Genomic DNA, 16,594 nt, shown 5'->3' with positions numbered 1-16,594 from the left:
AAAAAGATGATTATTAAGTTTGCAAGGAGGATACCGGTCTTGAGTGCGAGAAGTGTGGAGGTATTTGGGTCCATACTGCCGTCGGTAAAATTGTAAATAGAATGATGCTGAAACGCATTAAACAATATCTCGAAGGATTAATCGACAGGGAATAGGTCGCTTCCTGTTCCCGATGTTCCTGCACTGATCAAATTAATATTTTCCGGGTCATTTGGGGCAGTGAGTGGAGTTCAGGATTTCACTTCACCTGATCTCCATCGACTTTAAAAAGGCTTTCGACACCAATAACAGTAAGTGCATTTGAAGTATTCTACGCAGGGGTATTCTCAAGCAAAGGAAATATGATGGTAAAAAATGTCAGGGACTTCACTGAGGTCAATTCTCAGAAGAATTTGAAATTCAAAGCGGAGACAACCAAGTTTGTATTTTGTCTTTCTGTCTGTTGGAAAGTTCCGGACGACTTCATTGGACTGTGGTCTTTTCTTTAAACACCTTGTCTACGTTGATGATATCTGTTTTGACTCTCACCAGCCGGATCTTGGCCGAATGGCTCTGTATTTGAAAAGAGAGCCTAGGAGAGTTGGACTGAAAATCAAACCAACCAAACCAAGGTTATCAGTCTAACTGGCCATCGCTTTACCTAAAATCAATATATACAGCACCACTATATCGTTGTTTGGTGCCAATGTTGACTCTGTGCTACCACAGTGGAGTGCCATTATGTTTTGGTCTACGCTGAGTGTTTTATATCATTAAGATAAGTTACTAAATCAATAGATTTCAACAATTTTTAAGATGAGCCGCTTAAAAATGAGCCTTTTCTTCAAATTGTAGTAAAATCGTGTAATTGAAAGTATGTACAGAAGAGCTGATATTCTAGCACCCAAAAAGGAGCCATCGTTGCTCTCGTTGTTGGAGAAGGAAACTTTTAAGAAAGTCGAAAAAAAATGGAGACATTCGAGCATTGGAGGGTCGTCTAAAATAATATCGTCTCACAAAAAGGCTAAAATTCATAAGAGGCGATGAAAAATGTCCGTTTGAATTTTGTAAGGCAGTACAAAACATTCACTGCAGCTGACTGGGAAAAAGTGGGATTCGAATAAAAAGTAATTTCATAATAATAATTGTTGGCGCAACAATCCAATTGGATCAGAGCCTTGAAGTATGTTAGAGCACTTCGTTAAAGACCGTAACCGTACACCACAGGATTATCGTACCTTGTAGGAGGAAATGTGGTCAGCGTTGTGCTCCCCCAAGATTATTACGCTGATTTGATTGCGGCCAGCGGGATTTGAACTACGACCTTTCATACGATAAAACGTAGTATTTGCTATTGTAAAAAGTAGCTGCGACTAATTTTGTTTTTTTAACTCCTATTCAGGGACGAATACCCTTTGAAGGCATTGACAGATCAGTTTATTTCCGCTCGACGACGATCAGGAGAAAAGTACCACCCCTTTTACGTTATAATAACTGTTAACCAGGCTCCTTCAATGATGGTTTGGTGAGTGATAGTGAACAAAGCTCCTGGACCCTTGTACTTGGTGGAAGATAGTGACAACCAATAACAACATTTACCATAAGAGTCTCAAACGATGGTCTTCTGTCATTTAAACAACGAATGGAAGCAAATATAGCTACATTCTACTATTTTTATGCACCATGATATGTCAAGAAATCTGTCAATCGAAACATTGCTGCTTTTCCATCGCCACCCAGGTTTGCTGAAATCAACCCAATTCAAAATGGCTGAAGTGTTTTAAAACAAAAGATTAATTAGAGGCAAGAGCCTACAAAGAAGGTTTTTGCCCAAAATATTCGAGAAGTATGCCTAAGCTGATAAATAGATTATCCCGCAATGTATTGAATCTTGCGTGTAGAGTATGCCGCACAGGACAAAATATTAATAACTTTTAGATAAAAATAAGTATATTTTATTTAAAATTGGGCATTTTAATAAATTCATTACTGTTCATCCTTTTGAAGCATAAGTTATTTTACAGTTCAAAAGGCAGCATATCATCATTTTTTAGTGGTCGTATTTCGATGGCTCTGCACGGTATATGGTCGCAGCATAGAAAGCAGTTACCATTGTTTCCTAAAAGCTCGTAGCCGTGTAATTTGTATACCCTGACTTAAAAAATCAAGAAGAACAGTTGACGGCAAAAACGGTAGTACATAGGTCACATTTCAAGCCGCATTTCCAGAGTGGTCGCCACAGAAACAGATAGCGCAGAGGAATACAGAAGGAGTAGGCATCTCAGTATGACCTGGAGAGAAACACATTTCGTCAAACAGAGATGTTCTCCTTAGATATTGTCCTTAGAATGAGGTAAAACGAAAAAGCTTCATCTACGCTTAAAACTAGAAAATGCACAGGAATGTAGACGACCAAGCTATAATATACATAGCATCAATATAGCCTCGAAAACGGAGAGGGGAAATAAAGATCGACAGTGCAGGTGCTATAAAAAGTTGTGTGCTATCCAATATCAGTAGAGGCGGAAAAGTCCTTCAAGCCAGTAGAAAGTATAACTTTGTAAGGCATATCAAGGAAGGTTCTTCGTCAGGCAGTATAGCCCATATGAGAGGAATGATTTTCAAAGGCGAGAGATCGGGGACTTTAATGTATACTAATATCAGTTTCCGGGAGGCGACCACAAAAGGAAGCAATACGTACGTCGAGGATGGTTGAATCGAATCGAAGTAAATATGAACATCTTAGAACCACGATTGCAAAGTTATCGTCGAAAGTTGCATCAAGGCCTTGGATGAAACTTCGATATGACAAGAAGTGGCCACAAATGAGCATTTTTGTTAATAATTTCTTATTTTTATTCTGGATTTCCAATGAAAAATAGACCCAATTTTTGAAGATTTTTCTTCACAACCCCGCCATTTTAACGCGTAATAAGGTAGACTTATGTGTCTGGATGGCTCAAGTGGTTTGAGAGCAGGGCTGTCGTAGCGGAAGGTCACGGTTCAAATCTCACTGGTGGTAGAGGGAGTTGTTATCATGGCTTGATGTCAGATGCCAGTCGACTTAGCTGCGAATGAGTACATGAGTCAAATTAGGGTAATAATCTCGTGCGAGCGCAGTGCTGACCACATTGCCTCTTTCAGGGCCCAGTAATCCTGTAGCGCACCGTTACGGTCTTGAATGAAGTGCTCTAATGCACTTCCAATATGGATTGTTGCGCCAAAGGTAGAATTATAATTGTGGTTCGGAAAGTAGCGACAGTTAAATGTTTGGTTTCAGATTACTTCAAATAGCGATGTCCTTTCCACCAATTTCTTTTTAGAGGAGCCGACTTTGACTGCAAAAAACAAATGCAAACTATTGTCAACTAACTTAATTTCACTTCGCCCCAGTTTTAATCTCTAGAAGATGTTCAACAAGAAATATTATTGGCTTATAAAATCGAAGATGGAAAAAAAACTGAAAAAGAGGTTAATTATACAAAGTCACTTTGGCCCAATAAGTGTAGACAAATCGAACAAATTCGTAGAATCGTTTATGGGATGGATAATGCACTAAAGACCAGAAAACATTTTCCAGCGAGCTTCCTGGCTATATCACACGCTGGTTCTTATAGAGACACAATTCCTTTCCTTGGAACGTAAATTCAAGGTGGAGAAGAAAAACTTTGAAAGCCAGGCTATGGCACCCATGAAGGAGATTCTCAAAGAGAGGAGTCCCAATGAGCAAGACACAGTTTAAAGTCTGTTTACTTTCACCTCATTTTCGTTTTAATGTGGTGTATTTCTATTGTATTATTTATTTTGATAATAGCGAATAAAAAGGAAAAAAGGATGAAGAAGAACCAAAAACGTATACTTTTCCTGTATGAGGTCAAACTCGGTCCTAAAGCATTGGAGGCAACTAGCAACATTAACATCGCATTTGGAGCTGATGCGATAAGCGAACAAACCACACAGCGGTGGTTCGAAAAATTTCGGTCAAGCGACGTAAACCATCAAAGTGGGTCACGTGGACCATCGATTGACAACGACACACGACAGTCTGTGAGAGACGTTGCAGCGACACTGGGCGTACACTATTCGACAGTTTCCTGGCACTTGCAACAACTCGGAAAGGTAAAAAAGGTCGACAAATGGGTTCCGCATGCCCTTACGGAGCAAAACATGGCGCTTCGAATGGAAATTCGCAGTTCTTTATGCTCCTGCACCAGAAGCGATCCTTTTTTTGCACAGAATAGTGACATATGATGAAAAGTGGATATTATATGACAATCGTCGCCGATCAGCACAATGGATAGATGCTGATGAGCCACCAAAGCATATGCCGAAACCGAGCCTTCATCCGAAGAAGGTAATGGTGATTGTTTGGTGGTCTACAGCTGGAGTTATCCACTTTTCTTTTTTTGGCACCTGTAGAAATGATAAATGCACAGAAATACTGAGCCAAGCTCGAGAAAATGCACCAAAAATTGAGTATTCAACGGCCGAGATTAGTCAACAGAAATGGTGTGATACTCCTTCACGACAATATACGACCTCATGTTTCAAGAACAACGGTTCATTCACCGGACTTTTCGCCAACCGACTACCACTTTTTTAAGCATTTGGATCATCTTCGATGAGTTTATCAACTCCTGAAAAGTGGACTTCTACGAAACTGGCATACATGCTCTTGTATTTCACTGGGAGTAGTGCTTTGAATCGACTCACAGCTATTTTGATCAATTAAATAAATTTTTGTAAGCTTTACAGTCGTTTCACATTTTTATTACCAAATCAGCCATTTCATGTGCAATAACCTAATAATTTGAAGATCCTGATCTGCTTATACTAACTTCCACTCTAGCTCTAAGCAACGAGACACCAAAGAATCTCACAGCGGCGCCTCATTTTATTGTATGCTAAGGTTGCGATTTCTCTTCTTCAATCATGCCATCCGGGTTGCTAGATGTTATATTTATATTTAACGCATGATCTAAGAAATTATAAACATTTTCAAATATTTTAATAATATCATTTCCGCACCAATGACATTAACTATTAAATATTTTTCGTACTTCATTTGGAATTCAGATTTCAACTCCAAAATCAAGTAAGCGTGGTAAATCCAATTGTGGGAAACCTGTCCATCTTTCTCCGAAAACGAAATTGATTAGAAAGATTTCATTCTGATCATATCTTTTCCACTTAATTACATATATATGCAAACGATGTGAATAGATTCTGATATGTAAACTCTGTAATAGTATGCATATGGACTCCTCTAGGCCATACCATATATCAAAGTTCGCATTGATGAATAAGGCTTTAATAGCCTGAAGCGAAAACTTACAGCGTTGCTTCTAGATTAGTATATGCATATGTTATCTAGCAGTAACCCTGTTTTTGGTTTTTTTCCAGATGCTTGTCACGGAAGTAAACATGTTTTTGAGAAAATTTATCGAAGATAAATTGGCGTTTTTCCGTTCCTCCACTGATATTTTGAATGAATTTTCAGGAGTTGGAGGTAGTTCCGTTTTATTTGCAAAAATCTTGATAAATTTCAGCTTCATGCGAGGTGAGGTATTAACATAAAAAATGTAAACATTATTTTAAATTTATAAGGAGAGATAAGCATTGGAAAACCTGTAATTTTTCAATTTCTCGTTCGACCGATTTTGGATTTGGATTTTTTTTAATAAGAAGAAAGACCCAATTATTTGCTAAGTCGCATATAATACAACATTATTTTTCATAAAAAAAACAATCTTTGATTTTCAGAAAAAAATTGCCATCTGCCATTTACCTCAACTTGATTTCCCCAACTTGAAAGCTGTTGTAATTAAAATTAGAACACCGCCAACAAATAACCAAAAATCTAATTTTTATTTAAATAGTGGGAGTTCTTTGTTAGTATTTTTTGTTAAAACTGAAATATTTTTTTTTCTAATATCATCTTCTCTTTATTAGTGAATGTTTGATCAGGATTCCATACTTTCAAGATGATTCGAACATATCTGCAAAAGATCGTGAAACTTTAATCTGAAACAGCTGCCACTTGCTGTCTTTGCATCTTTCCGGTTTGAGAAATTATATCAAATTTGTTTGTTCCAATATTGGATAGCGTTATCTACTAATTAACATGACATAATCTTTTTAAGAACAAGGTTTTTTACAGCTCAATATGGGGTAATAAACCGGTAGAGGTATGTTGGATGAAATCGATGATTATTGATATCGATTAATATGCAGATGAAAAAATACAAAATGCATGGTATTTGCTTCTTTTGTATAACAGCATCCGTAAACAAAACTTGTTCTGCACTAATTTTCTATAATTTCGGTGAAACGTTTTTGAAAGAGTTTAGATTTTAAGCGGATTAAATAAATAAAAAAAGTTAGAAATTAGTTCTCTAAATTTTTACTACATTCTAGTAAATTCTTTTTTATTATATCTTTCATGTGCCTTTATAACATATGTAAAATCACCAAAAAGATTTGGAGGGAATTATCTTTTGGATAATATCAGTGCCTTAGGAAACTGACTGCCTTTTCTATGAAAGAGGTGCAAAATTTAATCAAAAATTAAAGTCATTACTAAATTCGCGGAACTAAATCATTAATTGATTAAATTTTCGCAATGTACAAATTTATTTATTCATTGTTTTCATCTCGGTAGAATTCTTTTTACCATCTTTACAAGGCTCTTTGTTAGATTAAGAATGAATTATTGTAGCATGGATTCTGCACACTCAGAAAAAGTAAAAAACTATTAATATATCTTCTGCTTGACGTCTTCATAGTAGATGGGGTGGGTCGGCAGCCACCTTTAAATACATCCCAGAATTTTAATCATTTTGCAGAGACGTAAGACGTAATGTTCACAGGCATAATGCTGCGAGGTTTGGAGAGAATCGTAACGTAATTCCAAGGAAAGTCTAGGAAGAAATCAATTGAAGCAGAGGTACAACTGACAAAATAGGTGCAGGCGAAATGGGGGTCAAATATAGATGGAACGAATTCTTTGGAAAGCTAGTTAATGGTAAAAGGCAAAAATAACATACCAGTTGGTTTGGTTAGGTAAAATGAAGAAATGCTAATTAAAATATTTCAATAACTAACAAGTATAATCATAAGGATCAAATGTAAAAACAAGGAAGAAAAATATTGTATGCGTAAATTACAAGAAAGACGATAAATTTGAATCAAGGAATTGCCGCGGAATATATTTCTTAAACTCAATCTCCCTCCGACATTATCAAACAGATTTGATGAAGAGCCCATCGAAAATGGACTAATTTTCTACTGCTACCCAAACTAACCTAACCAAACTAACTTTGTGGACTTTAAAAAGGCCTGCTATTGCATAAAAGAAATAATTTGCTAAACTAAACAAAGTGATGTTCATTTCAAATTCAAACATAAACACAACATACACAACAAACATAACCAGCTCTTTGACCGAAATGACCTCTCCACACCATATCCTTCTGTGAGAACCAGCGTCAATCAACTGAAAAATCGAGATCCTAGCCTTAGGAGGCGACTTAAATACTAAAGATACTTCCTAGTTTGACTCCTACATAAACAGCAATGATCGTCGGTTTCACCACTGCTCTAAGGAACATCTCCCACTTAAGCCCGGCGTTCCCTACTTACAAAGTAAGGAACTGCAATTCGTACCTTAACCATTTCCTGATTAGCAGCAACATCAGAATAAATTCGAACCTGGATACGTTTCCATCCCTGAAAACTGTACCAAGCATCAGCGATCACGATACCGTTATTCTTGATATTCAACTTTTCGATAGAGTCATGTGCCCACCGCCCTTAACAGCACCTGGCTTCAGGAACACAAACTGGCGACCCTATAACCAATCTTTTAGACAGAACCTATCCCCAATAAAACTTCCTCAAATCAGCACAGTAATAAAAGATATCATTGGCAGCACGGTCAGCTCAGTACACTAAGACTATTCGGGAAATATTCAGCGAGTTTGTGCCAATCCTCTTCCTGTTTCAGCCGATGTCTTTCATGATATACATTACCAGAAAACCCTACGGTGGAGATTATTTAGAAATAGATATCCTTCACAGTATAGATCTCGATACTTCTATTCATGAAACGATCCTCATCCTGTATACCAACCACCTCCATAACCGGTTGTCCAATATACAATTCAATCCAAATTTGTACAGTTTGATTGCGACTTGGTGTTTTGTGTAAAACAAAACCTTATTAAAATCGATTTACCCTCTGTCTGTCTGTCACACGCACTTTTCTCCGAAACCACTAATCCCCTCAAGCTGCCATTTTTCTCATGGCCTTAAGATATAAAATCGTGTACTTGCAATTAATTCCGCCGCTTCCTGTAGAAACTTTGTATTAACAAGTTTAAATTGCAGTGCTGATATCACACTTATCCATCTTAGAGGACACCAATGGACCATTGAATTCTCAGACTGGTTCATTAATGTAAATAATGGCAGAAAATTGATTTGCAGCCAAACTTTGTACTAAGAATCCCAACTCCATCCACATCCGGTGGTAAAAAGTTGGTACAAAACTTAATAGTGAAATATTGAAAAATTCTAAATCAGAAATAGAAAAGATTATTTAAACACCAAACACTGTTCCACTCTGCCCATTAAAGTGTCGATGTGGTCGATACAAGAAGAACCAGAATGGAAATCAGTCTACTTTATATCGATCAAACTTTCGAGATGTTCCTTGATGTGTTGCGGGACGATTTTAACTAATATCTTTGAGATAGTAGGGAGCACGCAAACATCCCTCCAGTTGTCGCACTTAAGACAGGTGCATTTTCTCATCACCATCTTCCCTTCACTGGGAAATACTTCCCTGCATTTACAAGTTAGTGGAAGTAACAACTCTAGTAAAGATTTCGCAGTATACGAAGGAAAGTCCCGCTAGGAAATTCTCCAAAGTGGACAGTTTTACTCCGCTTAAGGTCCTTGATGAGAGCAGTCCGTATTCGCATGATAAGCTGCCTTTTTATATCATCATTCGGCTGCTCATTAACCTGGATCAGAAGTCAGCCGGTAACGTCCTTTGCAGGGCAATGCTTCTCTCACCGATGCAATACTGGAATCCCTTTTATCACAACATACACTCTGGTGCACTATTCATGCTTCGCCGCGATAACGGAGTTCTAGCGCTTCACGCTCACTCTGCTTGTAACGATCAATAGAGTCCTTAGCTCTTTACGTCTATTGATTTGCCTCTACGTTTCGAAAGTCAATCAGGCCTTATGTTTGTCGACTATTCAATAAGCGCTACAGATAAAGGCACTTTTGATGGTTTTCCAGTGTTCGTCATACTGGAACCCGAAAATGAACAACAGGGACACGCCCAATAAAGAATCCAACTGATTCTACCATTCCGGCAATTTTAGCAATAAAAAACCTATTTCTCGCACTGACGAACCCTTAGGACGACATGACGGGAAAGCTTTCAATTACATAGATGAAACGGAAACAAGATGTACTCTTGAATAGTAGACCATCTTTGTCATAATGGACTGAAAAATTCAACACAGACTAAATTACAGCAAAACCCTCCCTCCCGGTATTCGTCACTTGAAAAAGAACTAGGCTTCCGACTTCGACGAGGGCAAATTATTTATTAAGAAAACCTTCGGCAGCTGACTCTAAAGAAGTCACTAAGTAATCTTGGCACAACTTAAGAAGTACTGAATAACCGCGGAAGGCGTGTTTTAGAATGAGGAATCAAGAACAATTTGTTTAACGACTGGCATAGAAAGATGTACCCCCAGAGTAAAAAAAAAAATTTCGCCAATTCAAAGAATAGAAAAAATAGTGTTAAATTGAAAACTAAAAACTTTTGGAAACTCAACGCAAACATAAAAAGTGAACACATTAGAAGCACAAAAAATGGAAAACTTGCAGTTTCGCACCGCGCGGTAACAACTCATTAGACGCTGTCTCACCTCTGCCCTGGGAGCGCGTAACCAAAAACACGATATGAGTGTAAGTTACGTTCATATAGAGCAATACTCCTGCTCCACATCTTCGAGAAAACTTTCAGAAAACCACTGAAAGTTTATTCTAACAATATCATAGCAAGTATTAAGCCGATTTCAAAACTGGATGTCCAACTCCTGATCAGATTTTCTCAGTCAAGGATGCTGGAAAACAGCTAGGAATCAAATAAGCCAACTCTTCGAGGGTTCCCTTCGGGCTAGCAGTAGAATCAATTACAACGTTTTATGCAAGCCACCATGCGAGTTGGGAGTCCTGGCAAATGTGGTTCAACTAGCTAAGGTAACAATGGATACCACACAGTTCTAAATTGAAATCCTATTTTAAAACATTTCACACCGGGATAGAATTGAAGCAAGACAACTAACACTTCATCACAATCTTTAATTTGCCATTAAACAGACCTAGTCCCAAAAAATTATTTCAACGGATCGAAATGGAGTGTCAATAGCGAAGTATGCTTAGCTAGCAGCCTATTCGTATGCCGACGGAGATATTACTAAACATAGTGGAGTCGCTCCTGAGAGTTAGTTCAAAGAATAACCAAAATTAGCCGAAGCTGCTAGTTAACTACTAACACTATAAAATCTCGTCACCTGTAGTTTCGGCATCGAAGAAGTAGATTCCTTTTCCTATTTAGGGGCCCAGCCTTCTAAGGGCAGCTACGGAAGCTATCTCCAAACCACCAGAGCAAACAGGTCAAGCTGTTCATACCTGGGGTCACTCTGTGCCCTTGCAGGAAAGTATATAGGAAAACAAACTTTGCATTCATGAGGTCTCAGTTAAAGCACCTACCGCCTTTGGATATCGACAATTCATTGCAAAGTACCAGCCTTCCAAAAACGGTCGCCACGGACTAATTCCAGAATGATCCCATAGCACAGGCATATATATCATGTCTGAAAAAGGAAACAACTTCACATTTACATGTGTCAGCAGTTGATCTATTCACCGACAAATCAAAGGTACAATCACAAATGACACTAGCTATTGTTAGTATCAATTGAAACCGAGCAAACAAACAATTCGTTCGATGACCAATAATAATGTATACAATAACCATAAGCATACGTAAATGCGAAGACCTGGAGTAGTGCAGGCAATTAATTACAAATGATGTTTAAGAAAAAGCTAGCGACTAGAGAGAAGCGTAATCACAAAACTAGGATGGAACCATATGGTAATCAAAAGATAGGTGCTCTTTTCGGCGGTAATTCTGAACTCTCCCAGTTCATCAGCAATAACGAAGAAAGCATCCCTTGGAGCATGAATATCCTGCCCCTACAACTGATCCCCGTGCAAAGGAGAAGTAAACATCACTAACAAATGGCTGAAATCAAACAAAGCAAGCGCTTTCGCTGCTTGTAAAAAATCTGAAAATACAGTTGTCTCAACACCAAAATCAAGTTGAGACTTTTCTGGGGTGGTGTTTTTGGTATGACATGAATAGTGAACCCCCATTGTTACTCAAAAACTTCAAGTCTTCGTGAATACCTGTCTACGTCATATCATCACTTTCCCACGATGGCCGACGAGTGGGGCATTTTGCGCAGAACAGTAGAGAAGGGGTGCACGGATCTCAGAAAAAGCGAATTTCAGATAACCCGGAACGATGACGTGCAGGTGTGGTCTACGCGCAATACTCCACGAGGGGTTTATATGCAACCATATAAACAAGGCATCGAATTTTCTTCCGTGTCGTGTGGAAGTTGTAAGCCCACAAGGCGATTTAACAACTAGAGAAAAGAAAGAAATTCCCGGCAGTGGATAGGCTACATATTGAGAAAGAGCTACAATCCGATTGCTGGTTATGTCATGTAACGGAGTTCGCTACTACAGGGAGACGGATGGGTGTATCCTTCCTTCTCCGAGAATCTTAGGAAGAACTAAAACTTATTCCAACAAACCGGAGGGACTGTGTCCAAAATGGAGGTTTATAGCAAACCATATGTAAGAAGGCTCACGAAAGTATTGAACGCACAATAATGAACGAAAAAATTCTAAAATCTGGCATTCCAGCGAAAATTAATAAGGCTCACAAAATACGACGATGGTAGGAACAATACCGCAAGTGTTGATTTAGAATACGGATCTGATATTATCTACTGCAAATCGAGCACATCAACTCCAAACATCGGATGCCTTTCGCGTCTGGATTCTGCTTTCTCGTTACAGGATGGACACGTATCATCCTTGCATACTTCTATTCTGAACACGTGTTTAGTTAGCCAATAAGAATATCTACAATACTTGCAATATATTTGTTTGGTTCTGGCAAGAGAAGTTTGGTATATCTAGCGGCATCTAGACTCTGCTTCTGCCTCTTGTTCTTATGAGAAAGTTGTTCCCAGTTAATAGCTTTATTAGCCAATGCTGCTGGAACTTCAATTGTTATTTTAGCCCCCGTCAAGGAAGAAATTAAACCCTCCGTTTCTTAGTCATCTGAGATTACATTTCCCTATACAAGCTACATCAGTATCCAGAGTAGTGCAAACGGGTGCTACATTTTTGAAATTTTTTTAGAAGATTAAAGGACTACTCAACATCTTTATGACTACTTGGTGCTTGGCATCCTAAATATATCCCAAAAATAGAAGGCACTACAGGAATTTGATTTAGTTTTCCCAATACCTCTTCCACTGTTCGATCCCTATCATGTTCGCTGTTTCCTTAGGGCCTAAACTAATTAATCTATGAATTGCTGTAATTGTAGCAGTTCGAATATATATACCTTTTTCGTTATCTTCAACCTTTGCCCCGTTCACAAGCGGTATCGGCTCATCTTGATCGGTTGCATCATTTTGGTCTGCCATTTGCTTGAAAGAGAGGCAGTAACGAAACTTTCGAATCACAATCCAGAGTATCAAGTCACCCTTCTATCCGCCGGACCTATGGTCACTTACCATCCACAATGTTCAGAACAATCTTGGCAAGTGAATTCTCGTTAACGGGAATTACGTGACTATACTATCCAATATGCTTCGCTCGCAATTTTTTCAAGACGATGTAACCCCGTATCGATCGCGGATATCCCCATTTCGGATGTGATCACGGCTTGTTACGCCACTGGTCCAACTTAACATCTTTGTCTCTAATACCGCGAGACGCAGTGCATTGCCTTCTATAGTCGGCCAGCACTCAAAACCGTAGGGGGCGGCAGAGCGGACGATACTGGGGTAAATTTTGGAATTGAGACGTTCGTTGAAGCATCGATCACAAAGTACGCAGAGTATATCGTACTCGTGATACCTAAGGATGCAGTTCTTTGCATTGAGGTTCACTTACAGTGAAAACTTTCGTTTCACCTTGATCCGCTAGATTTCGGATGAATAGACAAAAACCAGCATGGTGATAGTCATCTATATTCACTTTATCATACAAGGTCTGAATGCAAGCGGACTGGGATATGCCATCTTATAATGCAGTCTCTTAACTTTTTGTATATCTTGCCGAAATTTCGAATTAGTCGCGAGCCCTTTTCTGAGTTTGGTATTCCCCGGTGGTATGTTCTCTGCACCAGAGCGCGGAACAGTCCAATAAAGTATGGGAGACTCTATCGTCCTCTTCATTGTAAAACCTGCATATTGTCTCTTCATTATGAACATAAAAGTTTGACTATTCCATATCCAATCCGGTGGTTTAGCAACTAAATAAGACGAATAACAATTTAGGAGCTACGAGCTATATAAACTCAAAACAAGAACCAACAACAGTGGAAATTTGGAGCTGTACGAAATCTACAATAAATCAAAAATCTTGGCCAGAGTCGATGCTGGTGGTGAGTGTAAGGAATTCAAGGACATGCTTACAAAACCTAAACCGTTGAAGACAAATATCTAGGCCAGCCAGGGTCCGAAACAGGCTGGTGTGCTGTGGAGAAGAAGCAAGGTTAGACCTAAATAGGTACGGTTATGAAATTTGAACTACAGCGAAAACATAAGGAAAGTTATTATTATGTGATCGACCGACGTATCAGGCAGATACTTGGCGAAACCAGTACAGCTGCACCAGCAAAGTTTTGATAAGAAACCCTAATTTACTCTAATTAAACTCCTAAGAGGATGATCACATTCAAAGAATGCCCAAGTATGTAAAGGGCAAACGTAGGACACTAGGAAGTTCACAAGTGCAACTGGAAAGGAAAAGATATCATAGCGCTGCTTACTATAACACACTACAGGATGCAGTCCGAAGCCTGAACATATTAGAAACTATATTCTAGGGAGGCCGAAAGTGTAGTTGGTCCAGCTCGAGGAAGAAGTGCTTAAAGCACTTAAGGATAATTTTATTCGCGACATTTATCAAAAGTCAAGAGTCCCAAATAATCGAACATGAACAGCCCAAATCTTTTGGCAGGACAGGCTGGACATGCCATGTCAAATATCTTTACGTTTAAAAATTTATCCAAAAATGCTTTCAGATTTTGTTATTGTTCTTTGCAATCCCACAGTAAGCTTATGAGAGAGTACTCGGTCAGTTAGTTACATCTCTGGACAGAAATGGAATCAGCATCATTTTTTGGAATAACATATTTACATAAAGGACATTTAAGGGGCATTTACCTATGAGCACTTAATCGAAATTTGAAAAATGCATGATCAAGTCTTGGGCATCAGTGTCTTTCCATCTTTTTGCTGAATTTGTTCGCGAAAGGGCGGCTACATAAAAGTCAAGTCGCAAAAGTATCTCATCTTAGTCAGAAATAAATACTGAAAACCAACCACTTACCTTTTCAAGAATCATAAGTACGGTCTGATATCAATACCAATACTATAACAAAGCTGCATAAAATCGTTTCGAAGCACTCCACCACAATCTATTCACGTATATCCTTTATCCTTCGTTGCTGAACCATCAAATTCACTACAAATCACACTCATCCCAATATTCGTACGCGTAAATACGCCTCTCATTTACATCAAGCTTCACTTGAAGGACTAAAAATTTGCAATTCAAATAGGACACACACTTTCAGCAGTTGATATTTTCCGGATAGTTTTTCTTACAATTGGAATACAAAACCATCTTTCGTCGTTAGATACATTCATGTGTAATGGAACTTCTATGCATACGAGTAAGTGCAAATCCTATGCATCTCTACGAGGAAAAAAATTATGCAAGCCTAAGACAACCTTCACTTGTCGTTTGAATTGGCATTTCAACGGCGACGTTGACAAACAGTAAACAGCGAATGATAATGGTAATCGCATTAACTACAAACAATAATAATAATAATAACGATGATCATCGCTGCTGCGCGTTCGTAAAGATACTCATCATTGTATTAGCACTTTATAACCATTTTAGAACAGATTTAATAAACTCACGTTTTTACGCGCGATCCCCGACTACTGTTGCTGCTACCACTGCTATCGTTACCGTTGGCGTTCTTGATGGTATCGTCATCGATCCACGATCACATTATAATCTTCTTTCAAATAATATAAAACAACAAAAACAAAAGGAACTACTGATGACTCTACAAAGTATCTAAAGATAAAAGTATCTATTATTAGGTTGATCCGCAGATATGGGTCTCTGAGTCGAATGCAGTTGTCATGATCAGCGACATTCACTTCACTAAAATTATGAAAAATGCACGGTCGTTGTTTATTACTGATTTGATTGCACCGGTTAGAATCGCGGTATCCGTGTTCCAGTCTTCCACGGATCAGTTTCACAACCACCAGCACTGAAGATGATCCTCGACGTGACGCGACTGCACTTGATTATGGGATTCGCTTATGCAGAACGCAGATGCACTTATTTAAGAGATGACAGCCAAGGTGGGTTCTATTTTGCTTGGGAGTTAGTTAAGACTTTACATCGCCATAAACATTATAAAGATCACAACACTCCATAAATTTTTTCTCGTGATCATGACAACTTTACTGAGTGTCCTTAGTTGATTATTTATGAGTCGACTTGATCCATATATTTCGTGTTTAAAATGTTTTAAAGGCGATAATTTGGCTTTTATTTTGTCGAAGACCACTAATTTCCTTGATTCGAAAATTTGTGAAATTTGCCACATTTTTTATTGCATTTTGATAACCACTGAGAACAGTTTTTATGAAACCGGTCGAGCACTGAACTTCCAAAAAGGATATTAAAAAATTATGATCTGCACCAAAGCACACAATGGCAACTGTTAGCCTTTTCAGGAAATCTTAATTTGTTTACTAAATTTCGCAAAGAAAAAAATTCAAATCGGTTGGGAAGGCATATCGGGCCAGGGAACTCCGACGACGTAACTTACATCAAACAGTACAGAGGTGTGTTTACATCGATCGATATATGCCGCCGTGATACGATTTGTATGTATGTGTGTTATATGTTTGCGATGTTTTACAGAGAAGAGTCAGTTCACGACTGAAGAACTCGACCTATTGCAAGGTAAAAATGATCATCTGAACGCCATCCATGTATAGCAGACCCACAGGTATAGCGATCATGATGATGATGATGGTACGTTCTCTGGGACCGTGGCACCCGTTCCTTCATCCGCGCTTTTGCCGCTGATTGGCTTAGTTTAGCTTAGACCCAATCCAACCCAGCGATAGAAGTAAGAGTAATGCGAGTGGTATCATCTTCAATATGAGGCGTATAA

The 16,594-nt window shown here is 38.5% G+C and overlaps 1 protein-coding gene across 1 annotated transcript in view; it reads right to left on the bottom strand.

The window, feature by feature from the left end:
* Positions 1-16,342, bottom strand: part of LOC119650356 (protein embryonic gonad-like) — a 170,938-nt gene extending 154,596 nt beyond the window's left edge. Inside the window, exon 1 of the mRNA XM_038053038.1 lies at positions 14,713-16,342. Coding sequence (XP_037908966.1) covers positions 14,713-14,727 — 15 coding nt within the window. The 5' untranslated portion in view covers positions 14,728-16,342. The remainder of the gene's footprint in view (positions 1-14,712) is intronic.
* Positions 16,343-16,594: the final 252 nt, after the last annotated feature.

Source organism: Hermetia illucens, chromosome 2 (genome assembly GCF_905115235.1).
Source record: "Hermetia illucens chromosome 2, iHerIll2.2.curated.20191125, whole genome shotgun sequence".
NCBI classification, from domain to species: Eukaryota; Metazoa; Arthropoda; class Insecta; order Diptera; family Stratiomyidae; genus Hermetia; species Hermetia illucens.
The sequence above is the reverse complement of the archived record's forward strand: the minus strand, read 5'-3'. Positions and strand labels throughout refer to the sequence as shown.